The sequence below is a fragment of the Fusarium odoratissimum genome (assembly GCF_000260195.1).
Source record: "Fusarium odoratissimum NRRL 54006 unplaced genomic scaffold supercont1.62, whole genome shotgun sequence".
In the NCBI taxonomy this organism is placed as follows: Eukaryota; Fungi; Ascomycota; class Sordariomycetes; order Hypocreales; family Nectriaceae; genus Fusarium; species Fusarium odoratissimum.
In genome coordinates, this window is record NW_022158739.1 from 1 (window position 1) to 23,885 (window position 23,885).

At 46.3% G+C, this 23,885-nt stretch overlaps 11 protein-coding genes across 12 annotated transcripts; 6 read left to right on the plus strand and 5 right to left on the minus strand.

Annotated features, from left to right (window-relative positions):
- Positions 1–523: 523 nt before the first annotated feature.
- On the minus strand, positions 524–1,459 carry FOIG_15922 (uncharacterized protein; the record flags this gene model as incomplete). Its single annotated transcript, XM_031217332.1, has 1 exon — positions 524–1,459. The coding sequence occupies one exon, from the start codon at positions 1,457–1,459 to the stop codon at positions 524–526; it is 936 nt and encodes a 311-aa protein (XP_031052908.1).
- Positions 1,460–1,729: 270 nt separating this feature from the next.
- Positions 1,730–5,134, plus strand: FOIG_15923 (uncharacterized protein; the record flags this gene model as incomplete). The annotated part of the gene is made up of 1 exon (XM_031217333.1): positions 1,730–5,134. One exon carries the CDS (start codon positions 1,730–1,732, stop codon positions 5,132–5,134), a length of 3,405 nt encoding a protein of 1,134 aa, XP_031052909.1.
- Positions 5,135–5,927: 793 nt separating this feature from the next.
- On the plus strand, positions 5,928–6,821 carry FOIG_15924 (uncharacterized protein; the record flags this gene model as incomplete). Its single annotated transcript, XM_031217334.1, has 1 exon — positions 5,928–6,821. One exon carries the CDS (start codon positions 5,928–5,930, stop codon positions 6,819–6,821), a length of 894 nt encoding a protein of 297 aa, XP_031052910.1.
- An 808-nt stretch (positions 6,822–7,629) lies between these two features.
- Positions 7,630–10,887, plus strand: FOIG_15925 (beta-galactosidase; the record flags this gene model as incomplete). The annotated part of the gene is made up of 2 exons (XM_031217335.1): positions 7,630–9,702; positions 9,753–10,887. Exons 1-2 carry the CDS (start codon positions 7,748–7,750, stop codon positions 10,885–10,887), a joined length of 3,090 nt encoding a protein of 1,029 aa, XP_031052911.1. The 5' UTR covers positions 7,630–7,747.
- Positions 10,888–10,964: 77 nt separating this feature from the next.
- On the minus strand, positions 10,965–12,050 carry FOIG_15926 (uncharacterized protein; the record flags this gene model as incomplete). The annotated part of the gene is made up of 3 exons (XM_031217336.1): positions 10,965–11,237; positions 11,287–11,772; positions 11,835–12,050. The coding sequence occupies 3 exons, from the start codon at positions 12,048–12,050 to the stop codon at positions 10,965–10,967; spliced, it is 975 nt and encodes a 324-aa protein (XP_031052912.1).
- Positions 12,051–13,141: 1,091 nt separating this feature from the next.
- On the plus strand, positions 13,142–14,508 carry FOIG_15927 (uncharacterized protein; the record flags this gene model as incomplete). The annotated part of the gene is made up of 3 exons (XM_031217337.1): positions 13,142–13,579; positions 13,626–13,799; positions 13,846–14,508. 3 exons carry the CDS (start codon positions 13,142–13,144, stop codon positions 14,506–14,508), a joined length of 1,275 nt encoding a protein of 424 aa, XP_031052913.1.
- Positions 14,509–14,559: 51 nt separating this feature from the next.
- FOIG_15928 (2,3-bisphosphoglycerate-dependent phosphoglycerate mutase) lies at positions 14,560–15,258 on the minus strand (the record flags this gene model as incomplete). The annotated part of the gene is made up of 1 exon (XM_031217338.1): positions 14,560–15,258. One exon carries the CDS (start codon positions 15,256–15,258, stop codon positions 14,560–14,562), a length of 699 nt encoding a protein of 232 aa, XP_031052914.1.
- A 1,832-nt stretch (positions 15,259–17,090) lies between these two features.
- On the minus strand, positions 17,091–18,327 carry FOIG_15929 (uncharacterized protein). Of its 2 annotated transcripts, none has more exons than XM_031217340.1 (2): positions 18,210–18,327; positions 17,091–18,143 (listed from the first exon to the last, which is right to left on the minus strand). In XM_031217340.1, the coding sequence occupies exon 2, from the start codon at positions 17,971–17,973 to the stop codon at positions 17,302–17,304; it is 672 nt and encodes a 223-aa protein (XP_031052916.1). In that variant the 5' UTR covers positions 17,974–18,143; positions 18,210–18,327; the 3' UTR covers positions 17,091–17,301. The 2 variants fall into 2 exon arrangements, with proteins under 2 accessions (XP_031052916.1, XP_031052915.1); XM_031217339.1 differs by having other exon boundaries at positions 17,091–18,111; positions 18,180–18,327.
- A 195-nt stretch (positions 18,328–18,522) lies between these two features.
- FOIG_15930 (POT family proton-dependent oligopeptide transporter) lies at positions 18,523–20,787 on the minus strand. The gene is made up of 6 exons (XM_031217341.1): positions 20,495–20,787; positions 20,249–20,429; positions 19,933–20,193; positions 19,741–19,880; positions 19,505–19,691; positions 18,523–19,449 (listed from the first exon to the last, which is right to left on the minus strand). Exons 1-6 carry the CDS (start codon positions 20,652–20,654, stop codon positions 18,711–18,713), a joined length of 1,668 nt encoding a protein of 555 aa, XP_031052917.1. The 5' UTR covers positions 20,655–20,787; the 3' UTR covers positions 18,523–18,710.
- Positions 20,788–21,275: 488 nt separating this feature from the next.
- On the plus strand, positions 21,276–22,786 carry FOIG_15931 (uncharacterized protein). The gene is made up of 5 exons (XM_031217342.1): positions 21,276–21,632; positions 21,684–21,721; positions 21,793–21,804; positions 21,858–22,012; positions 22,071–22,786. Exons 1-5 carry the CDS (start codon positions 21,595–21,597, stop codon positions 22,500–22,502), a joined length of 675 nt encoding a protein of 224 aa, XP_031052918.1. The 5' UTR covers positions 21,276–21,594; the 3' UTR covers positions 22,503–22,786.
- A 107-nt stretch (positions 22,787–22,893) lies between these two features.
- FOIG_15932 (uncharacterized protein) lies at positions 22,894–23,875 on the plus strand (the record flags this gene model as incomplete). Its single annotated transcript, XM_031217343.1, has 2 exons — positions 22,894–23,515; positions 23,572–23,875. The coding sequence occupies 2 exons, from the start codon at positions 22,894–22,896 to the stop codon at positions 23,814–23,816; spliced, it is 867 nt and encodes a 288-aa protein (XP_031052919.1). The 3' UTR covers positions 23,817–23,875.
- Positions 23,876–23,885: the final 10 nt, after the last annotated feature.

The following is a 23,885-nucleotide window of genomic DNA, read 5'->3' on the forward strand; positions in this document are numbered from 1 at the left end:
AAGTGGATCTCAGTCACGTGGCGATACGTTATCGCAGAAGATCCTGACCGACCGCCTGATAGCTCCTGAACGTAGCTCCTGGAGCTACGTCTTGTCAATAGAGCCTGACCTGCCTGCAGTGCCTATCCGTAGCAATAGAATCTATCCCGCCCGAAGCGTTCCCCGTTCACCTGTATTCCCGAGCCTGACCCGTGACAATAATTTAATCTTTTATATTAAAGAAAATAAATTCTCTAATATATTAATACCTATAACTTTAAAGTACCTATCCTATTTAGGATTTATTTACTAGTTATGCAAAAGCTCCTTCTTATATGCAGCAAACTATGTCCCACCATGATCCCCAACCTGAGCAGAGAGACGGCTTAGGTATTAAGGGATTGTGCTAATTAGGTATCCTACTATAGGTTGCCAAACCCAAAGTAAAGGGTATAGAAGTCAGCCCTACACCAATCACTAATTAATAAATACATTAAGGGAAAGCAAATACACTATATATATCTAGCCTAAATAAAAGGTCTAATTAGATTATAGTAAGATATAAAAAGCTACTATTCTCCTCCAGAATTTGTTGATTGTCTTTTAAGATAATCTCTAATTCTTCTTCTTGGAGTTTCGCAGGCTCTGATTTACAAATAGTTCCATCCTCGTCATCAGAATCCCATTCAACCTCTTCCAAATCATCACCGTCCTTATTACCCATGGCTAAATGATGAGCTTTAGCCTTTTTAGGTCCAGTAATGACAGGTGTATGGTTAACATTATTCGATGGCCATATTCGCTTTTCAGAGAGCTGAACAGTGGAATACGATATGGCAAAAATCTGTTCCCCGACAACATGTCGCGTATAAGACTGGGTGTTGTTGGTAACGCTATTGACCCCAAGAGAAATGTCGAGGAAACCAGAATCTGGTACGCCGCAGGCTTGGCCAACGGGAACAGATGCATCAAAGCCACCGCCTCTGCCAGTCGCATTCTCAGTGGTCCAGGTGGCCTCAGACGCTGTTATGAAGCCAGTGACAAGATAACCGCGGTTTCCCTTGGCCTTTGAAAGGAGATCCCGCGCATCTTTTGCATAATCCTCGTTCTCCATAAGTTGTTCAAAATAAATTTCCGGACTACTAAGAACGTATTTCTTGACAAGGTCACTCTCTAGCCTGATGCTTTCCTCTCTATTGCGAGAAAGATTGATGTTGAGGAGGGCCGATAGTTGGACTAAGAAGCCACGATCTCTGGCAACAGTAATAGTCTGGTCGGAAGAGTTCGAGACTTCAGGGTCCGGAACAATGGATGGAAGGATGTCATTGGTGTTGTGAGGGGGCCGTCTGGGATCAGGATAGGGTGCAAATCTGTCCAAAGGAGATTCTATAGAGGTAACCAGTCTGCCAAGAAGGCTAGCGGTCTCAGTAGCTGGCAGGGGGTCACGAAGGACAAAAAACTTCCGCTCCTGGTAGCTCATTTAAGCGATGTCAGACGATTTCAGGGAGTAAGATGAAGTGCCTACGGAATTGGGACTCGCGCTATTATATATACCTCATTAATAGGAGGGAGGCCTCTAATCTATTCCTAAAATGGAGATGTGATATGCAGGACAACCAACACATGGTTGCACCCGGCAAGTGGGGGAGAAAAGCATCGAACAACACAGCCCCTGCAAGGCTTTCTGACAATTGAAAACAAACAGAAAAGAAAAGCCTCACTTCTGTAATCTTGGAATCTGCCTCGCAAAATGTCTCAGAGATCGACTTTTTTGGTGCAGATTGTCTGTCAAGGGCGCGTCGATGGAGGCTGGGCAGTCAATCTCGTCAAGAATGGGGAGACTATACAGCAAGACATTCGGATCGCAGACCCTCTCACTTCAGAACAGAAGCAAACCTGCCGTTGGTATCTGCAGCAGTATGTTCAGCTATCTCCCTTCTCTGTTGACAGAGCTGCAGAAGCCAAAGCTATCCTTGACAAGTATCCGCATCAGCTTCTTGATCAGCTACCCTTGCGGCGAGCTCTACTCCCTCAGCTCCAACAAGGAGCTTATAGCCTTGATCCGATCACCCTCCTTGTTGATGTCTTTGAGCCGCCCAATGGCATCGAAAGCGCGTCGGATGACAGCATACATCAGTTGTTCTGGGAAACACTGGAATACCCAAAGCTCTGGAGCCATCCCAATTGGAAAGTTATTGTTCGCCGGTGCTTGAATTATCAATGCACAGTCCTGCCTCCGCAACTCCACAAAGTTGCCTCCTGGGATAACGCGGATGGTTCAAAATCGCTCAACGTGCTCTTGGTCGTTGCAAGAGACCTAACCAATGACCCTTCAGTTTATGAAGATGTCAGCCCCTCTATCGCCACCAACGCGCTTCTCAAGATTCGCGATGAGCTCAACCAGCATCCCTCTGGCAACAAGCTCGAGGTGGAGATTGTGAGGCCAGGGACATTCACGGCTTTCAAAGAACACTTGCGACATAGTGAAAAGACCAGAGGGCCGGGTTACTTCCACCTCGTTCATTTCGACACACATGGAACGGTAGCGCTCAAAAAGGGCAGAGCGGCCAAATACGGTCTTCTGCATTTCTCACATGCCGACCATGACAAAACTGACCCAAAGCCGGGGGTCCAGATTGCTAAGGTGTTGAGGGAACATCAAATTCCATATGCTGTGCTGAATTCCTGTGAGTCAGCATCGGCTACCGCTGGCGACAATGCAAACGTTGCCAAACTTCTTCTCAAAGCAGGGTTGCGTGGTGTTATTGGGATGTCCTTCAAAATAGCTAGCAGCTCAGTCACTATATTCCTGGAGCGGTTCTACAACGACTTGCTTTGCCGTGGGAAGTCGTTTGCTGCCTCTGCTGCTGCTGGCCGAATGGCACTGCGATTGAATCCGATGCGTCCAGCGAGATACGGCCTCGATCGCCACTTGAGTGACAGCTTAGTCGCTGTGGCCTATGAGGAAGGTAATACTTCATCCTCATTCTCCGATAATTTTGGCCCTTCCTTCAATGATCATTGGAGTCTTGGCTCAAACACTCTGGTTGGAGGCTCGGCGTCAGCAAGATGTCAAGGCACTTCTCACCTCAACCCCACAAGTGACGAACAGGAGCTTGTTGGGAGAGATTTTGAGATCTTACGTCTCGAGAAAATCCTCATGAGGAGTCACGTACTTTGTATGTCCGGGGCTATAGGAGTTGGAAAGACCGCTCTTCTCAAGCATGCAGCCCGTGTTTGGAAATCGACGCAGTTGGTACAGGTGATAGTACATGTTGAGATGGAAAAACAGTTCGATCGGTCTGGTGAAAAGCTACTAGAAGATATTCTGCGGCAGACCCTAGTCCAGCTCAGTGATGCAAAATCACAGATGCTCCTATGGACCATGAGTGCAAGTCCGAATAGTGTTGCCTCTTATGACAGCCTCTTGCTTGTCGACATACTCAAGAACCTCCTCTCGCTGGCCAACGCTGTTATTATTTTGGAATACCATGAGCCAAGTCACCTGCAGTTATTCATAAACAGCAGCGTTGAAAGCACGACCAAGAGCGTGTTTGAAACAGTTCGAATGCTACTATCGTTGGCTCGCAGTCCGAAAGCAGAGGCAGACACCCATCTATACTTCATCTTGACTCAGAGACGGAGGTCTTTGCGTGGGATGGAAGAAGTACTAGGTTGCCAGCTCACATCATACCGGATTGATCTCGAGGGCCTTAGACTGTCAGATGCCATTGAACTATCGAAGAAAGTGCTGAATAATGCTGGCGAGCCAGTACAAGACTGGGTGTCCGAGGATGTGGACTCCCTGGAGATTGTAATTCATTTATTACAAGGCATCCCTTCAGCTTTGATATCGATGTTGCCCCTTCAGAGGTCTCGTGGCATTCCCTGGAGGCGTTTTCATAGAGAGCTGGAGAAAAGTCTCTTCATATCACTCTCAGACCTAAAGAGCCACGGCCTTAGGGATTGCTCTATGGTCCGTGAGCTTGAATCAATGTATCTTCCAAAACAATATGAACTTCTAATTTTCCTCATAAGTCTGTTCTGGCATAAGGCTCCCCCCATGGACGAGTATGTCCACCTTTGTCTTGGCATTAATGATGAACATATTGTGGACGAAGTCCTCGGTGCCTCAGGTCAAGGGATCAACCTCTGGTATCAAGCTTTCAAGCATTTTGTTCACGATAGAGGCTATATCTATCACTGTGATGGGTACACACTGGAAGTTCACCCTCTTTTCTCCATTGTTGGACGAGCTTTTCTATTCGATAAATTGGTTAGCCTGTCAAACAGAGTGCAATTGAAGACGTTGTTTTGTGCCACATTGCAGCTTTGCTGTTTCACTCCTAGAGGCCGGAACCCGTCTTTGCAATTGGAGCCTTGGAATTATTTGACAGCCCTTGAGTTTTGCACGAGGGAAATTCCAGTTGAGAGGTGGCCCTTGGGACTTCTATTCCCCCGCGAACATTGGAGGGAGTCTAGTTACCCTTCAAGCCTCAAAGCCTACTTATGGGAAAGGGACTCTGAACTAATGGAAGCCCTTTATTTTAAGATACCGTTGCTTGATCAAAAGGGCGATCACTTAGCCCTCTATGGATTGAAGAATCTTCTCTTGTGCCCCTCTGAGAACCCGCCCAGCAAGTCAATACTGGAGCGTGTTCTACAATTCTCAAAGAGGGGCCAGGAGCTCATGACAACCTTAAGCCCATCAGAAGATACAGAAATTGTCAATCTGAGTCGCGCTTCGCTTTTGTCGGCAATGATGGCCTCTTCTCACTATCTTGGAGACTATCAACAAGCCCACGACGCTTGGGAATTAATGAAACTCTTGGACGAAGAAATGCACCTAGCGGAACTACCTCAGCATGAGTGCGAAACTGCCAACATTTCAGAGTCGTTTGGTAGTAAGCCATGGCTCGAAATACAAAAGCAACTGGTATCTGAGGCTATCCAGGCTTTGAAAGAAGACATGGAGAAGTGGGAAAATGGAATCTTACCAGCCTCGGAGGTTAAAGAACAGCAAACACTAGTACAGGAAAGCCTTCAAATATTTCTCGACACTGAGCCACGGTTTCCTCGAGGACGTGTTTCTGTTTATTTTATCAGGCCCCTCCAGTGTCCCCAGGCAACCTTCTTCAGAGCCCAGCCCACATAAGCTTTCTGACCTGGAATCATCCTACGATGCAGGCAATTGGCTTGATACCTGTGAGCGGCACATATCCATGGCAATAGATTCGCTATCAGCAGACCAGTTTGAGGAAGTGGGTAGTCACCTTGAGTGTGTCTTCACGCTAGCCAAACTGAACTCAGCGTCCGAGGCCTTTATCGCTGATATTCAAGCTTGCCAAGCTCGAATATTTATGACACATCTGGCTTATCTTTGCCATGTTACCTTATTTCCCGCAAGATATTTTTATCGAGGGATAGAATACGGTTTCGCAAGAAGAATGAATGCCACCTTGCACCAAAGGTTCGCCAAGGGGAGCTTTTGGGGATCTCAGGGTCTTTTGTGGCCATCCAAAGACCATAAGTCCTCGCTCTTCCAGGAGTGCAAGTGGTGGCAGTGGTGGCAGTGGTTTCTAGAGTCTCAAGGACAGGATAAGACATGGGTCACTCATGTGCGCGCTAATCTTGGCTTATATCTTAATGAAGCTGAATTTATGCGCCATATCTTCACCCTTGTTGGCTATAACCGTTTTGAAAATGCTCTTATCCTTCTTGACGAGCTTGAGCCGATGTGCAACAATTCCGTTTTTGTTCACTTTCCCATTCAATTATCCCCTCTCCAGTGCGTCCGAAGTTGTTTCGAGCTTGCATTTGAGCATTCGTCGATAGGTGGAAAACTTGATACCTGGCAATTTGATTCTGCAGACGCTCAAGGCTATCAAGCTCTGGTTACCCAGCTTCTTGAACTCCGTCCCAGCTTTTGCACTTGGTTTCCAGACAGGATGGCCCAAGGCTTCCAGTATGCCGCCGAAAGGTTTAAGTTGTACAGCTACCAAATGGCGATGCGTGAGGCAGCACAGTCCCATGATCCAACAGACCTGAAAGCAACATATCGACAGTTGGTATCATTGATTGACGGCGGATGCTTTAGCCTCTTGAACGAGGGTGACCTACTCACAGTTCGAACTCTTGGGTTGCGATATAATCTTGACCGGGCACGCGATAGCCGGCTGTGGCAAGAAGCAATCTCACTATGCGACGAGTACTTGGCAATTTCACAGGCGGCTGCAAGAGATCTTCCCCGAGCTCAAGACAGTTGGGTCATGGCCAAGCATGAATGCGAGTGGCATGTTATCTCTGACGCCATGGAAGAGGCTGAAGCGAATCTTGACTTTGAAAAGTGCATCCAACTTCTGAGGAAGAAGTATGGCATGGCCTGGAGACAGGATCAAACTCCAGGAATCAGCAAAACCGTGCTTTTCTTGGTCGGTCCTCGACTATATTCGTTCCAAATGCAGCTATATCAAGACCAATGTGTAGAATGCCTAACCTGGCTTCGAAACGCTCAACAGTCCTCTCAACAGAACACAGACGTGCTATTAAAAAAGGCGCTGTGGGTATTCCGCCATAAGTACATGAAGTCGCTCGTGCTGGGCAAGCGTTGGAAGACACTGGCGAGAAAAGTTCGGAAAGGCCACCGCAAGGTTTTCGGAGTAGGACAGATTCGCCAGAAGCTACCGTACCTGCGCAATCCATTCCAGCGTCACCGAACTTGGAAATCGAGGTTCCAGGGTCATCTTACGGATGAATGCCAGTACGGCCATGATCGGGAACAGTTTCAGAAACCTTTCGGATGTCAGTGCCACTGTCCTGGAGGGTATTGCTTTGCAGATTAGATGTGGTTTTTTTATTCTAGATTTATATTTATAGCTATTTAGATATATTGTCTCGAGTCTTCTTATTATACTATGGCTAGTAGTTATAGATAAATAAACCTATTATTAATAGACTTATAATTAAATTAGTATATATTATATTAGATACTTTATTAAAGACCTTAAGAAAATATTAAGATAAATATTAATACTTTACTTTCAAGATTGATTAAATATATTTTTTACTTAAAATATTATCCTTATATAAAACTTTTATTTTAAATTTTATAAGTTTATTTTAACAGATATATCCTTATTGTTACGATTCGTGCCTGTAACAGCGCTGTAAGGCTTCTATAAGGCAGCTGTAGCACACCCATGATTGCTTGCATAGCGATTATGGCCTGATCTTTTGCCCTGTGGTTTAACGGCTTGTGCAACCGTTACACTTATATCTTTAAATTTTAATAAATTTTAATTATTTATTACCCCTTAACAGATAAAGCTTTATTAAGTTAATATTATTATAATTAACTATTATAACTATAGCCTAAACCTGGCTATATATAAGCTAGCTAGAAAGCTAGATTTTCTAAGTAATAAATTTCAAGATAGTAGAAACTGCTTATAAAGGAAATCCATTCTAATATCTCGTTAAGCTAATAAATGTAAAAACTCGGTTACGTAACCTGTAGTGTTAATACTAGTTTTACAAATGAGGGGTTTCTCGCACCTTACCCGAGTCATTGCTGCCGATGTTCGGTTCGCCGGCTTTTTTCGGCGAAAGTGGGGGCTTTCACCTTATCGTCCCCTCAATCAATCCACCGCGTGTCATCACCAAACTCTATGGCACGTTTCTGGTTCTATTAGTGTGCATATAACTCCATTGTTTCTCAACGCACATACAAATAAGCCCTGGTTTTCATTCAAGCAAGGGTCAATTTTCTATGATGGATTCAACCATGGACAAGCCAGATTACGAAAATCTCGAGGTGATACAGAGGAATAGGCTTGCTCCCAGAGCCTACTGGTTACCTCCTACGCATCTCTTGCTCAATGGAACTTGGGACTTCCAATACGCTCCAACGCCCTTAGAAGCTTCAGAATGCCCCCCAGAGGACGGAAGCTCCGAAGAGACTTGGTCCGCGATCGAAGTCCCGGGCCATTGGCAATTGCAAGGGCATGGCCATCCGCACTACACCAATGTCCAATTTCCATTTCCATCAAATCCTCCTTACATACCAACCGAGAACCCCACGGGGACCTATCGGCGGCACTTCAAGGTTCCCACTGAATGGGATAGCACATCTCAACTTCGACTGCGTTTTGACGGTGTTGATAGCGCATATCACGTTTGGCTGAATGGCTCCTTTGTTGGATATTCGCAAGGTAGTCGCAACGCTGCCGAATTCGACATCACAGGCATCGCCAAGAAGGACAGTGACAACGAACTGGTAGTGAGAGTCTATCAATGGTGCGAGGCATCATATATCGAGGACCAAGACCAGTGGTGGCTATCAGGTATCTTCCGCGAAGTGACTTTACTGGCGCTCCCTGGGCAAGACAGAATTGAAGACTTCTTTGTCAAGACAAACCTCGATGATACCTACGAGAATGCCGTTCTCCAAGTCGATGTTACACTGAACCAGCTTGGCCCTTCATCAAATGAACTTCTTCTTATTCTTCGAGATGCAGGTGTCGAAGTTGGGTCAGCACGCAAGACTGTCGATGGCAACAGTAAGATCAAGTTTGAACTCCCTGTTGCAAACCCAAAGAAGTGGACTGCCGAAAGCCCTTACCTTTACCAGCTCGAGATTTCTCTCCAGTCACAAAGAGGAGAGTCAATTCAGACCATTACACAGAACGTTGGCTTCCGTCAGGTCGAACTGAAAGATGGCCTGATCACAGTCAACGGCTCGCCGATCCTCCTTCGGGGCACGAACAGACATGATCACCATCCAATCCATGGAAGGGCGGTTCCATATGAGTTTCTCAAGCAAGATCTGCTGCTCATGAAGCAGCACAACATCAATGCCCTCCGCACAAGTCATTATCCTGGCCAGCCCTGGTTGTATGACTTGGCTGACGAGCTAGGATTCTGGGTCATGGACGAAGCTGACCTAGAGTGTCATGGCTTCTATGACGTTGTCACCCAGCACGTCACGCCTGCTCCATATCTGGATTACGAGGGAAGCAAGGAAGAGTTCTTCCCTAAAGCAGCCCAATTCACCTCTGATAATCCCGAATGGCGCGAGTCCTACCTCGACAGGATGGTACAGATGGTGCAGAGGGACAAGAACCATCCTTGTATCTTCTCATGGTCTCTTGGCAATGAGTCCTTCTACGGCGTTAACCATGTAGCGATGATCGAGTATGCACGAAGTATCGATGACCGACTTATTCACTACGAAGGCGACATCAAAGCACAAGAGACTGATATGTACTCTTACATGTATCCTGATCAAGATCGGCTCAAGAGACATGTCGAAATTGACGGCATCAAGGATGGAAAATGGGAGAAGCCCGTGATTCTTTGCGAATACGCTCACGCGATGGGCAATGGCCCAGGCGGTCTGGATGACTACCAAGACGCGTTCCGTAAGTATAAACGTCTCCAAGGTGGTTTTATCTGGGAATGGGCCAATCACGGTCTCTTGCATAAGGATGGCTACTATGCTTACGGAGGCGACTTTGGTGACGAGCCAAACGATCACACGTTTGTCATGGATGGTCTCTGTGACAGCGAGCACAAACCGACCCCGGGCCTGATTGAGTTGAAGAGAGTATTCCAGCCTATCAACTTCAAGTTCGAGGAAGGCAAGGTGTTCATCACAAATGAGTATGACTTTATCAAGCTTGACCATTTGGAGGCGAAGTATGCCATCAAGGCATATGGCGACAAGTAAGTAAATGTGAAAATATAGTGAGATCAAGCTAACCAAGGGTAACTAGGCTGTCCTTGCTTGAGTCGGGCACCCTCGAAGTTCCAAGCGTCCGACCCTGGGATACTGTTAAGCTTGCTCTCCCCATCGACCTGACTCAGTACTCGGATCATGGCGAAGAAGTGTTCTTGAGCCTCTCATTTACTCTCAAGGAATCTACCTCGTGGGCACCAGCTTCACATGAAGTAGCATGGTTCCAGCACAAGATCTCCGCTGACAGACAACCAAGTATTCCTGTTGGTCTGTCAGCCTCTTCGGGGAGTGTCAAGATTGTCGAAACTCGAACCAAGGTCGAAGTATTCGGCTCGAACTGGAGTATTAATTTTGACCGCGTAAGAGGCTACATCACCAAATGGTCTCACGGATCGGATCTGTTGGAAGTTGATCCAGTTACTCGTGCTGCAATTTATCCATGCTTCTGGCGCGCGCCAACAGATAACGACAAAGACAACGCTGTTAGTGTATGGAAGGACTATGGAGTTCACCGAATGACCTCCCAATTGAGATCGTTGAAGGTTGAGAACGGGGCAGACGGCTCTGGTGTCAGTATGAAGACCAAGACATACTTTGCGCCTCCAGTTTTGGGATGGGGATATGACATTCACACTGTCTACCACATATCCTCAAAGGGTGTCCTGTCAATAAACCTTGACCTCGAACCTAAGGGAGTATTCCCAGTCGATGTACCTCGAGTTGGTCTGAACATCAGATTGCCCAAGAGTCTCAGCCAAGCCTCGTGGTTCGGTCGCGGTCCGGGCGAGTCTTACCCTGATAAGAAACACTCACAAGCCATTGGAATTTGGTCTTCGGCTGTTGATGACCTTGAAGTTCCATATGATGTGCCCCAAGGGAACGGAAACAGAATGGAAACGCGTTGGGTGCGCCTTGTGGATGCAGATGGTCATGGAATCAAAGCCTCCAGGCTTGATGCCAGCACCTTCAACTGGACTGGCGGCCGTCTGTCAGATCAGACGATCGAGAGTGCAAAGCATCCTTGTGATCTGGTTCGCGAAGACGCGACACTTCTTAATCTGAGTCCGAGGGTCGCTGGTGTTGGCAGCGCTACGTGTGGACCTGGTGTGCGGGATGATTTGTTGGTCAAGGTTAAGCCTGAGTCGTACGGATTTGTACTAGAAAGTATTTGAATCAAGTAAATACATGACAAGTTCGTCGTAGGACCCTATTGAATAGTCCATCTCTTCTATATTGATTGTACTGTCTCTTATAGTCCCACTTCCGATAGCTTCCAAGTCGCCCTACACGACATTGTAGCCTTTTTGGCACCTAAATCAATGTTTAAGGGTTCCCAAATGTACCCGGACTTGTCCAGTTCATTCTTGTTCCATCTGTCGCCCATGTAAACGAATTTGCCAGCGGCCGTTCGAAGGACGAATGTGGTCTGGGAATTGCAAGTTTTACTGCCCGCTGGCGCAAAGGTTGCAGGTTTGGACCACGATCCCTTGAGGTCCTTGGTCGTTGTATATTGGTTGTCATTCTGAAAGCCTTTAGCGTATGAGACCTGAAAGATATTGATGTGGACGTACCGTAGACCAACCAGTCAAGTGGCTTCCAAAGAAGTAATACACTCCATTGGTTTTCACAACAGCCGGTGCCTCCAGGGCTGACATGAATGAGTATGGAATGGTAGCGACCAAAGAATCAACCACTGTATAGTTGTCAGACAGCTGGAAGAAGTGGGTACCTTCTCTTCTATCTTCAGCAACAAGGTAGGCAGTACTGTCATCATCAACAAAAAGGGTCATATCGCGAGCGATGTGACCTTCTGGTCGCAGGCTGCCGAGGTACTCATAGTCTCCACAGGGTGTGTCAGACACGGCAACACCAGACCGGGCATCCCCATAATCCGAACTGTCAACGTGCATCCACATCACATATTTGCCCGTCTCCTCGTTGTATATAGCCTTTGGGCGCTCAATCACACGATCCGGCGCTAGATCTGGGTGAGGGTTGGTGTTTGTCAGAAGATTGTTTTGAAACTCCCACGAGAGTAGATCTTTGGAACTGTAACACTATTTATTCTTCAGTGAGCTATGCGCTGAGAGGCTGGCCTTTGGGAAGATTAAGAACATACTGCCACACTGTTGAATAGGTTGCCTCGAGGATTGCTGGTAGTTCTTGTCTTGTTCTCCCCAATGAGGTAGTAAGTGCCATTGACCTCAAGCAGACCAGCGCCATGGGCTTGTAGACTTCTCCCGTCGGTGTCATATAAAGGGGCTCCTGGGCTTATGACGCCATTGGAAGCTGCCGCCGTGGTGAAACAGCCGATCAAAAAAAGAGCTGGAAGCATGATATCAGGGTCTATTTTCTTGGCGATAGTGCTACAGTGGCATTTTCCAAGAAAATCACTGATCCTGGAAGATCAAGCTTATGATGCGCTTTGCGTTATGCTTTTTAACATGTTTTGTTGCAATTGGGAGACCCATCTCAATCTTCACGCTTGCTGAGACTTCATCCGAGTCCCGAGAGTCCGGAGCCAATGCTATGTCACTGATTTTAGACTTCATCTATGACTTCTTGCTATTTCAATCTAAGGCTTACCCCACGAGCCCCCAACGGCAATCCTCGTATTCGAAGCGTGGGGTACAGGAACAAGTGCAGGGGCATCAACTAATTTCAGTTCGAACTTGCTTAGTTAGGTCAGCCACCTTATTAGCATCTCCAGGTCTTGAGAAAGTAACCCGTTGTCAATTCGCAATATCTCGTAAACTTCCCTTAACTTGTGGATTCCGGGACTAAATGAGGTTAGCGAGATCAAAGGAGAACGCTCCTTGAGTAATTCAATAGACATGCAATAGAGTAGCCCTGCATCGGAACCTCAGTGTGTTTGATCAACTTAGGTACTACGAATCTAACTCATATCAGTCTAGAAGATAGTTACTCAATTCCTCGTAGGCGGTGTTTCTAGCGTTGAGGATCGACAAATGCCGATGACCTTGTTGGACAAGACTGAACTGAATTCCAAGCTCGGGTCCAGTTAGATAATTAGTGCGATGCACACATTCCGGATGGCCTTCGAGGATCGGTCATCGGGCATCGGGCTATATCCTATTTGAGCATAGACTAATTATACAGCCAACTGGCCATCTGCCGCCTTACTAAACTTACCCATGGGGTTTGTCGCATTGACCCCTTTAAACATGGGGAATTGGAGAGATAACCAATCGGTTCGAGTGAAGATTGACGGCAAAGGCTAGAAATAATGCCTGTAATGGTGTGTGGAAGGATAGAATACAGTAATGCGGACAAGAGGAAATGGCTTAGAAGTGAATTGTAAAAAGCGTTTACTGGTTTAAGACGATACAATTATAAAAGAAGCTATTGCCCTACCCATGAATTCCCCTCTCAGCAACAGTATCCAGCAACATATTCTTTTATACAATGAAGCCTCTTAGTTATTTATCCACTGCTTTGGCATTTGCCTCCCCTTTGTGGGCCACGCAGATACATCCTAGAGGTGCCTCGGATTGGCCCAACGGCCCCTTCAGCACCGATGGCCGCTGGGTCGTTGATGCCTCCGGACAACAAGTCCGTTTTGCCGGCGTCAATTGGCCTGGAGCTGCAGAGGTTATGATTCCAGAGGGTCTACAATATCGCTCAGTTGAGCAGATTGTGTCTCAGATAAAGAGTGTCGGCTTCAACGCTGTGCGCCTGACGTATGCCATCGAAATGGTTGATCAGATATACAGCAACAACGGTAAAGATATCAGCATCGAGACCGCCTTTGTCAATGGCCTAGGAGCTGAGAATGGAACCTTGGCTCTCGCAAAAGTGCTCGAGAATAACCCATCTTTCACTAACGAGACGACCCGACTTCAGGTACAAACACATTGTCTGCTCGTGGACTATATTGACTGAAACCTAGGTATTTGACGCAATAGCTGAAAAACTGGCCACACAAAACATCCATATACTCCTAGATAACCACATTTCCAAAGGAAAGTGGTGTTGTTCCAGCACAGACGGCAATACCTGGTGGGGCGATAGTCAATTCAACGTTGCCAACTGGTTGCGAGGCCTAACTTTCATGGCAAATCATGTAAGTCAGTCCTACAATCAACAGTTCAATGGCTTATACGGACAAGGGAAAACAATGGTCCGGCCTTGTCGCCATGTCACTTCGAAATGAGCTTCGGAACGTGGAAAACAACTCTGCCTTGCTCAAAACATACAACTGGCAGACATGGTACAAATACGTGCAGCAGGGTGCCAAGGCCATCAATAAAGCCAATGGCGATGTCCTGGTCTACCTTTCCGGCCTCGGTTACGACACGTGGATCACTCCAGTCTTCACACAAACAGCACTGACACCTGGCAAGGAGGTCTTTGACAAAGCTGCCTTTGCAGGATTCTCTGACAAGCTTGTCCTCGAGATTCACAACTATGAAAAGACGGTTGGCAGCTGTGCAACGCTCAAGAGTCATCTCTACACCAAGGGCTTCCAAGGTATGAACTCCACTGATGCTGCAACGAAAGCCGTCTTTCCTGTACAGCTCACCGAGTGGGGCCACCTGATGGATGCCACGACCTGGCAGGGAGTCTACTCGACTTGCTTGAGGAGCTATGTCGGCTCCCTCAAGGCTAGTTGGTTTATGTGGGTGATTGCAGGAAGCTACTACACGCGTTATGGGAAGCCGGATAATGATGAGCTATGGGGTTTGTTGAATCACAACTGGACGGATTGGAGGAACCCTGATTTTGTAAAGTCGGGGCTGACCCCGTTTATCCGTCAGACTCTTGATAGTTAGGTTACTGTATACGGAGTATTGGGTTTCATGATCTAATATTCTTTATAATCATTACTCTTGAAGCCACTTGCCACCCTTTACTATTGGCCGCAGACTCTCATCAAACTCATAAACAATAGGTGTCCCTGTAGGGATATTCAGCTCCACAACCTCTTCATCCCCCAAGCAATCGATGATTTTTACCAGTGCACGAAGTGAATTGCCATGAGCCGCAACAAGCACAGTCTTGCCAGATCTCAAGTCAGGAATGATATTCTCGTTCCAATATGGTTCCACGCGTGCCACCACGTCTTTCAACGATTCTGTCCTCGGCGCTTGGATGGATTGGCCCTGCACGCGCGTATACTTGTTCTGTTCCTGGTAGGCGTCGTCGGACATTGGTGGCGGTTGAACATCGTACGAGCGCCGCCAGATCTTGACCTGCTTATCACCATATTTCTCCGCCGTGGTCTTTTTATTGAGTCCTTGTAATGCGCCGTAATGGCGCTCATTGAGCCTCCAGCTTTTCGTAACAGGAATCCAGTGACGGTCTGCAGCGTCAAGTGCAATATTGCTTGTCGTAATTGCACGTCGCAGTAGCGAAGTATGGCTCAAGTCTGGTAGGTGATTGTGTCTCTTCAACAACGCCCCAGCCTGAGTTGCTTCAGCGCGGCCGTTTTGAGTGATACCCACGTCCTCCCAACCTGTGAATAGGTTCTTTTCATTCCAGGTGCTCTGGCCATGTCGAAGAAGTATTAGTTTCAAAGTCATTGTGATTTTGGTATTTGTTCGACTGGGAATTCTAAGTAAAGTAAGCGCCGTTTTATAGACGCTTGCTAATACCATGGTAGGTGTTAACTGGCACCTTGATGAACACCCGAGAGTTCCGAATAGCAAACTGACGTCATCCATTTCTTGAGCGTGAGGAGGCCAATTGTCCAATAGGAGATCACTCTGATGTCTTGCATAGCTATATGGCTTAAAGGCCGGGTGTATAGTTGGGTCTGGTATTGGCAATGTTTGCCGCGCAAATATAACTTCAAAACCCCGCGCGTTTATGCATTCCCATGTAAGAATCCTACTTTAAGCTTCCCTGTTCAGCGCAAGCTTATAACTGGTTATTTAAAGTAGTAACAACCAAGCTGAGATACTGATTAGACCAGTCCATGTAAGAACAACAATTGGAATACTACTGGTATGGCATTAATCAAGATTCTTCTTACGTTGCTGGCAACCTCGAGGCCTTGTTACTTTCTAACAGAGCTCTCTAAAAGTAAGCCTTATGATATGCCAATTCAACTACAAAAGCTTTATCGTATGCTATTTCAGAGCAAGAGTAGAGCATGTGCTTGTATTGTATTGTGCTGCTCTCTATCTGAATTCAGCAATCTGCTCTAATGTAACTACACACATGTCATTGGCCCTTGGGCGCTACTCAAAGGAATCCGCACTTGGACTTTCCCCAGCACCGGCACATTTTCCATCTCTTCGGCCTTTTCGCCTTAACAGTAGTCAAAAGGTCCAGGGTGACGCCTCTCAGAACACCAGAGCATCTCGAAATATAAGTCAAGTCGCAGTAATACTATTAAATTTTAATCTTCATAATACCTCTTATATAAAATAAGTAAAAGTAAATAGATATAAAAGAAACACATAACCCTAACGCCGCTCCAGGCTTGTAAGCAAACCGAGTAGGCAATACTATATAAGTATATTAATTACTTAGGGTTATATAAACTACATAGCCTCTATTAACTTAGGTTCTTTTAATAATAGCTTGTATCTAATTAGCTAGCTTAGCAAGGGAAGTCTTCTTATCTACTTTCCCTTTCTTAAAACATTAATCTGCTATTAATAAATCTAAGTATTACTTAGCTTAGTATAATTAAATCCAACTATTATAATAGGCCTCTTATTAGTATTATAATTATTATTTAAGGCTCTATTAAGCTTTAGAGGTATTATTTATAACCTAAAGAACATATTATATAATATTTTAGATTTTAATTAAAATACTTAATATATAATCTTCTTTTAAGTTTTAAAGTAATTAATAAATAATATAGCCCTTAATGTAGTTTTCTTTCACTTAGGTATATACTATAATTAAGATATTAAAGTTAATACTTTCTATTGTATAAGCTATAATATATAAATATTTAATAATATATTATTTATACTCCCTGACTGAGAGACATCAAGCTGTAGACTCAATTGAATGTTCTAATGCCATATCTCATGGCCAGCTTGGATCTCAAACTTCGACTTCGAAATCCTCCTACCAGAAAAGGTAATCGCCGCAGTGTCATGACGCTAGATGAGAACGAATCTCTGGTCTATATGATCTTTACAATCTAGATGATTCATTGCCTATAAAGTTTGGTCATAATACGTCTGGGCGACAGTGATGAGGTATATGTCTATGAGTGTGTGGTGCCACATTGCCGGACAAAGCGCTATGTCAGCAACTTAACACCGAGACGATAGCTTCCGGATAGTATTCCCGGGTCTAAAGGTATTTGGGAGCAGTATTCGCATAACGGGGCTGGACGCTGCATACTTATGCGTGGTAGTCAAGACCAGTGATATATATGTTATAGATACTCCGATAATGAAATTGTCGCATTTGTTCAGCTTATCATGTGACTTGACGATTTGCCAGATTCTGCCTGATTTCTCATTTCGGTGATTGGACAAACTGGGTTACACCCATTGGGAATAGCTTCGTTTACTCTTAGCTTTACCACTATACCCATTTCTAAACCCGTGTTCTAAATATATTCTGGCCTTGCACATCTAAATAGTGAGCAGCGATCACTTTCCTTGCATCGTACCGACTTTTCTCGGAACTCCAAGTTCTCTGAGCGAATTCGTCAGACCAAGCTTTACCCAGTTCTCAATCTCTTTCCCGGTAGCCACGGCGATCACCCCCAACATACCCAAAGAATTCACGCCGGCCTCTTTGTTGACAGCCGCTCTACGACGAGGGATAACCACCATCCAGCGGGACGTGAAAGTCACATTGTGCGGGCACGCCATTCCATCTGGCACATTCTTTCCCGTACTAGCCTTCCAAGCTTCCGTCGCCTGCTGTAGAAGCTGTAGATAAATCTCGGTCCCTTTCGAAGCTGCGGCGGCACTGTCTTGAAATCTGTGATAAAACCATTCGAAAGGTACTTTTGGTTCCTCGGTACTGTTTGAATTCAGAAAGTCGACCGCAAAACCACTGGCGGGAAGAGGCATCAACTGTACATGCTTGTGCAGTCTGCTACACCCGCCATCTTTGCCGCAGTTGAAGAATGCAACATAGTCTGTTGTTGCATTCTTCAAGGACGCCATCGTGCCCCATGCAGCTTCAAAGTCGCTCTGATTCAGAGGCTCATATTGCCTGCAATACCCATCGCGAGTGAGCATCATGAGGTGAGGTCGTGAGAAGCAAAATTTGTTGGCGATAAGAAAGTGAGTGCTACTCTCACTATCGCCCATCTCGAAGCCGTTTGTATCGATATCGCTACCAGGGAGGAGCTGTTTACTATTCGATAAGCCGTTTCCGGATGCAGATGACTGTTCTGGTGTTGATAAGGTCGGCTTCTTGATAAGAGCTTTGGTGAGAACAAAATGGAACTAGATGTCAATTGTGTCAATGTTAGCGGCTTCTATGTTCAGTATTGGCTTTGGCATAAGAAGCGAACCTTCAGGTCTCCATCCGTATGCTCAACAACCTTCTGGCTTTCATCGTAGAGAACAAACCCTGACTTAGTCAAGACATCAAATGTGGATAACAGAGCCGATCCATCAATGGTTGGTGCAGGGCGGTCGTATGTCATGGTGTCCGTGCTGGAGCAGATTGGATAACGTTTTTAAAGTGACTTGTTTTTGTGCGAGATGAAAGCGAAGCTTATTGGGGAGAATGAGATTATATGCTTACGAAATGACTAATCTACCTCAGAGACTACTATGGCTTTGCTACATGTGGCCTTTTCTTCACTGCCACAATCGATAAATTGTCGGTGTGCAACAGCGCTTTAGGGTACAAGTCATACAACGTAATGAATTATGCAATGTTGCCATTTGTCATTCTGTACTCCTCAGCCAACAACCTGTGTTTCTACCACGAAAGTGATCAGATTGCATAACATGTCCAGAATTAAATTTAGCTTGAAAGAAATGTTCGGCTTCTGCGAAAATGGCTGGGATGAGCTATACAAGTCTGATTGAACATTTTAGCCAGATGTTTTGGCACCGTCGCCCTTTTCTCCTGTTTCAGCAGCATCAGATGGACCAGAAACCATTGGCTCTGCCGCCTGATTACTCCCGTGGTCGCTCGAGTGTGCTTCTTCAAATACTCTATCATCATACGCACGAAACATCAACCAGAAAGTAGGCGCCGTGGTAATCATTGTTACAGACAAACCCGTGTAGAGATAAAGAATCTGAGGATCCTTTGACAATGGTGAGAATGCCATTCCAAGCGCGGAGCCAGCGCCCGAACTCAGCTGGGCCATTGCTTGTACCAAGCTGCGCATGTTCCTCGGTGCCTCGGAATAGCTGTACTCGGCAAGAGTTGTGAAGCCCAGAATCTCGCCGACTCCGAGAAGAAAGTAGACGGGCGACTGAATCCAGACACTCACGTCGTTCGGAGACTTTTCACACTGCAAGGGCTTATCGTAGCAAGGCCCTTTGGTGTAGATGAGTTTTTGAACTCCAGCAGCATATGCCATTGCAGTACTCATCATGATGAAAGCCCATGTAATGCGCGCAATGGGGCCAAAAGCGAATCCCCGACCACGGACAATGGGATAAACAAATCTCTGCATGACTGGTCCCAGTAGCACGCAAGCGATAGAGTTTAGAGCTTGAATAGTATCGTTGGGAATGCCACCGAGCCTCATCTGTCCTGCTTGTGAGACAAGATTGTTTGTGATCTGATTCATGCATAGATGGAATGGCACAAAACAGGCCCTAATATCGGTTAGCATAGGAATTCAAGAAACCCATCAAGGGAAGGAGAACTCACATCACCTTGCAAGCCTGCAGACCTCTCTTAATCTCAAAAACAAATTTATCATCCCATTCGACCTGGCGGCCAAACTTCTCCGACTGGTAAACTGGTGTAGCAGCTTCCCAGTTGAACTTGTGTCTTCCCGCACACACGATAACTCGGGAAGCGCGGGGAAGGATATTTGCTTGAGGCTTTTGTTTGACTTGTTTTATTTAGAGAGCAGTACCAGCTCAGAGTAGGGGAAAACGCACCAAGCGACTTGTGAAAGATTAGAAGTAAAGGTACCAGTGTCCAGGTCGCGCAAAGAGGTAGCAAATAAGCAGCCCAAAACCCCACTAGCTTCTCCAGATAGGTGGATGCGACAAGTGACAAACTTGCAATGTTCGTGAACCTGCAGCAAAATTGTCAATCCTGTTTCTTCCAATTGTCGCAGAATTTCCTACCAGTACGATACATTGTAGATATACTGAAGTGTAAGCGCCCGGTCTGCAATAACGCGCTCCCCTTTCTTGGTGGTAATTACTTGAGGAGCAGTTTCCGCGTATTGGTCACCTATGAACGGGGAGGCAGTGGCCTTTACACCAGCAGTACCAATTCCAAGGATAATCATCGCGAACCCCAGTCCCACCACCTTAGTGATCTGAGAGTGGCTAAAGGCTGGGAGCGACGTAACAAAGATGATCAAACATCCGCAAAAGTTCAAGCTGCAATAGCCTCTCAGTACTGATCGGTTTTAACCTTTAAAGGATGCGAGCTTACAAGTAGCTCAAACAGAGCGTTTTATGACGCCCCAGCCATGTGTCTGAAATGATAGCCCAAACAGTCGGGAGAAGAAAACTCAAGAAGAGAAATGCACTCGTAATGTTTGTAGCCGTTGCCTGCCCCAGCCCCAAAGCGCCGGGAACAGCGACGCTATCAACGGGATTCTGTATGTAGTTCTCTGCGCGGAAAGTAGGTTAACAATGATAGAGCATACAAAAGTCAAACTGCATTGGTGGTACCTACGCCATGGCGTTGTTACGGCATAGAAGGTAAATCTCTCCGTAGCATTAGCGATGAGTGCGACCCAAACAGCTAACGAAACTGAATCTACAACGTGCCGCAGCTCTTTGACCTCCTCTTCTGTAGCGTCCCGCCTTTCGTGCTCAGGATGTTGAGTCACCATGATGAGTCCGTCAATGGGGAAAAGTATTAGAGGCTATATGGATGCTCTGTCTGAAAAACTGTAAAATAATTCAAGAACCTCGAGAATGCTGTGATGCTTGGGTGAATGGTCCTGCTCCCAACTCCAATCTACACTTAAAACACGGAGAAGTATCGACAAAGGATTGCTGCACAAAGCGCGGGGTGCAAGGTAACCCTGACGCCCTGTTCATATTACGTACTGGGTTTGAAGACGTTATGTTTGTGTGTTGGTTGGTTCGGATCACCATACAGATCTGGTAGTCGTTTTACAGGCACTTTTGAAGGTCACTAGCTCGAACCAACTGCAGATGTTACGTGGAAACGCGTGTTGGGGCTATGCCTGCATGTGAAGCGGCGCATTCAGGATTTGATTGGAACTCTACTCATGTTTATCCTGGATGCGAATGTTACTGAGCAAATTATGCAATGGGCGATGACCCAAGCCCACCAAAGAAAAGGTACTGTGAATTATGACCAGAGCAAGCTTATCCTGCGATTACTCCAGGGTCTTCGTGCGCCAACAGTTGGCACCCACTATTGATCACCATCGCGTCAGATTCTGCCCCAGCACGACCACTTGCTCTTCTGGGAAGGACATATTACGAGAGTCGTTCTCTCTTCTCGCCTCAACAGTAGTCATTAGCTTCCGTAAGCCAACCGATCGTGCATCATGTCCCCAAACAGCCTCTACAATATTCATGCAGTGATTAGTAGCTGTGAATGGGATAATTCAGAGCTTGCGGATTGGAGGGAGCAGCCCGTGATTGACCAGTGGTGCAGGCTCTTTTCAGTGAAGCAACCAAGCATAAATTGACCACCAGCGTTCGCAGTCGCTGTATGTCTCTTGGTGGCATAAAGCAAGCGGTGAACAAACCGACAGAAACCAGTTCTAATTGGAAAAGAACCTGCAATAACTCACAATGGCAACCAATGTACCTATGAAGTACGATATGTTGAGGTATCCACCGCGCGCACTGCCGTACAGAGTTCGCATTAACAGGCAATACAGGCGGCTGCGAGTAGCTGACTACATCACTCTTTCCAATGGTGAGTAACTCGACAGCCTCTAACAGACAATCAGGAATTATAAAGCTTACCTGGCTTTTCTAACAATCTAGGTTTTTGCGGAGGTAAAGCATTCCTCATAGCCATATGGTACTGGGTAATTAACTCGTGTAAATAGTTCTCGCCATTTTCTGTGCGATACAGAAATCACTTTTGGCGGCGCACTTGCTTATTTTTCTCGGCTATGAGTTTGATCGCTTCGATGGAATAGTTGCAAGGGCCAGGAATGAATGTTCCGAAATGGGCAAACAATTGGATAGCTTCTGTGATTTGGTGAGTAACCTTTTGTTTGTCCTGGCGAGGCATTCCTGAACTTATTATTCGTGTTCAGGTCTCCTTTTGCGTGGCGCCAGCAGTCATGATCTATTGCGCTGGTTTCGATACCGTGGTGGATCAGCTAGCTTTGGCTCTTTTTGTCTGTTCAGGCGTTGCACGCCTCTCAAGATTCAACATCGCCGCGCACTTGGTGCCCAAGAGCGATCAGGGGAAAGCGATGTACCATGAGGGCCTTCCTACAGCATATGCGGCTCTTCTCATTTCTACAGCAGTTGCTGTTGCGGAGTGGACAGGCTATCTGACAAACTTAGCTTCTGGCTCTCATTACCCAGTCATTGTTGTTGTGCTCATTTTCAGTGCCGCGATGGTTAGCAAGCGGCTGCACTTATACATTGATGGAGCCTACAGCATCCCGGCTGTAAGCATGTTGGTTTTCGCAGGATGCTGGTCGCACTCACCGATGCCAATCAGGACTGCGCTATGGTGAGAGATCGATCTTGAATCATGATGCGGTTTTAGTAATATGATTCGGTGTTGGTAGACAAACTGGAGAAAGGTGGCGAAATGCAAGAAAAGAGGACAGAAGATGTGATTCAGGGCAAATTGTATGCTGCGAATGCCAAGCGATGAAGATTGAAAGGGAAGCTGAATGAGGGGTCAAGGCAAACAGACGGGTGCTGACTATGTACAAGGCCAAAGGTTAGGGTTATTAAGAGACTGACAGAGGAAGTACACCAATAGAAAATGTGTCAAACATTCTCGTGAAACATAAAACTCTTCAGATTCCACCAACAGTGCAGCCCCAACATTTATTCTCCCGCTCTTTGTTACCACTACTCCTTTCCCAGACCGCTCTTCATTCTCAAATCTCCGCTATCATGTCTCTTCGGCCCTACTTGGAAGCTGCCTACAGAGAGGTTCGTTTGTCTACAGGAACCGCACTCAATCCGCTGCAGAAGCTAGATTGCCACCTCAAAAAAGGTCAAGACAACTTGATCCTGGTTTACGGTGGCTCTTTCAACCCCCCGCACCGTGGACATCTGGAGGTCCTGCTGTCAGCACTGCACCCCGTGGTCAACGCCGTCGCCGTGGTGGTTCTCCCCAGCGAGGATTTCCACCTACGACACAAATTGACAAATAGCCACCCAGAGTTCTTCATGAGTCGGAAAACGAGAGCTGCACTTTGGGCCGAGATGCCCCAGGTGCCTAAAAATAAAGTCTGGATATGGTCAGAGACATGGTATCCATTTTTCACATTTATGGAAGCGGCGCAGCGGTTTTGCGAAGCGGATGGTTACAAGATTGTGTTTTCGCACCTCATTGGGCCGGATAACCTCAACAGAGCCGATGCTCTTAACAATTTGCCCTACAGGTTGCCGCGAATACTTGTTACCAATAAAGCACGGCATGTACCCTCTCAATTCTTGCCAAACGGACAGCCAACGAAATGGAAGGGCTTTGGGGAATGGCTTCCGCAAAGAATGACATGTGATGACCAAAGTAGGTAAACTGAGTAAACTTCCTCTATTATTGCTCGAGCTTTCTGACAATCTCAGATGGGCAACTTGAAGAAGCAGCGGAGGAGGCTACCCTATGGACTTGTCGAGGTACTGATAGCCTCGGCCACCAGACAATGGGTTACTATTTGGATTTCGCGAAGAGACCAACTGGGTCTGACATTAACTCAACAGCCATGAGGCGAGACCTCCTCGAGAGACACTCATTGGACGAAGAGATCCTGGGCCGACTCAGCACCGCTGACCTTCTAAGCATCTTGGAGCCGGTATTGCGTGGAGATTAGACTCATTGATAGAACAACCCAAGCAACGCTACTCATTATGTCAGATTGCTCGAATAGTAACCGTGTTTA

What these genes read in the sequence shown, in the direction of transcription:
- FOIG_15929 (XM_031217339.1), bottom strand. Translation starts at nt 18,314, where the DNA reads ATGACATACGACCGCCCTGCACCAACCATTGATGGATCGGCTCTGTTA. An exon ending in ATACGGATGGAGACCTGAAG is followed by an intron (nt 18,112 to 18,179) that starts GTTCGCTTCTTA and finishes ATTGACATCTAG; the next exon opens with TTCCATTTTGTTCTCACCAA.
- FOIG_15930 (XM_031217341.1), bottom strand. Translation starts at nt 20,654, where the DNA reads ATGGTGACTCAACATCCTGAGCACGAAAGGCGGGACGCTACAGAAGAG. An exon ending in ACGCTCTGTTTGAGCTACTT is followed by an intron (nt 20,194 to 20,248) that starts GTAAGCTCGCAT and finishes AGGCTATTGCAG; the next exon opens with CTTGAACTTTTGCGGATGTT. An exon ending in AATCTTTCACAAGTCGCTTG is followed by an intron (nt 19,692 to 19,740) that starts GTGCGTTTTCCC and finishes AAATAAAACAAG; the next exon opens with TCAAACAAAAGCCTCAAGCA.
- FOIG_15931 (XM_031217342.1), top strand. Translation starts at nt 21,595, where the DNA reads ATGGCAACCAATGTACCTATGAAGTACGATATGTTGAG. An exon ending in ATGAAGTACGATATGTTGAG is followed by an intron (nt 21,633 to 21,683) that starts GTATCCACCGCG and finishes CAGGCAATACAG; the next exon opens with GCGGCTGCGAGTAGCTGACT. An exon ending in TGGATAGCTTCTGTGATTTG is followed by an intron (nt 22,013 to 22,070) that starts GTGAGTAACCTT and finishes ATTCGTGTTCAG; the next exon opens with GTCTCCTTTTGCGTGGCGCC.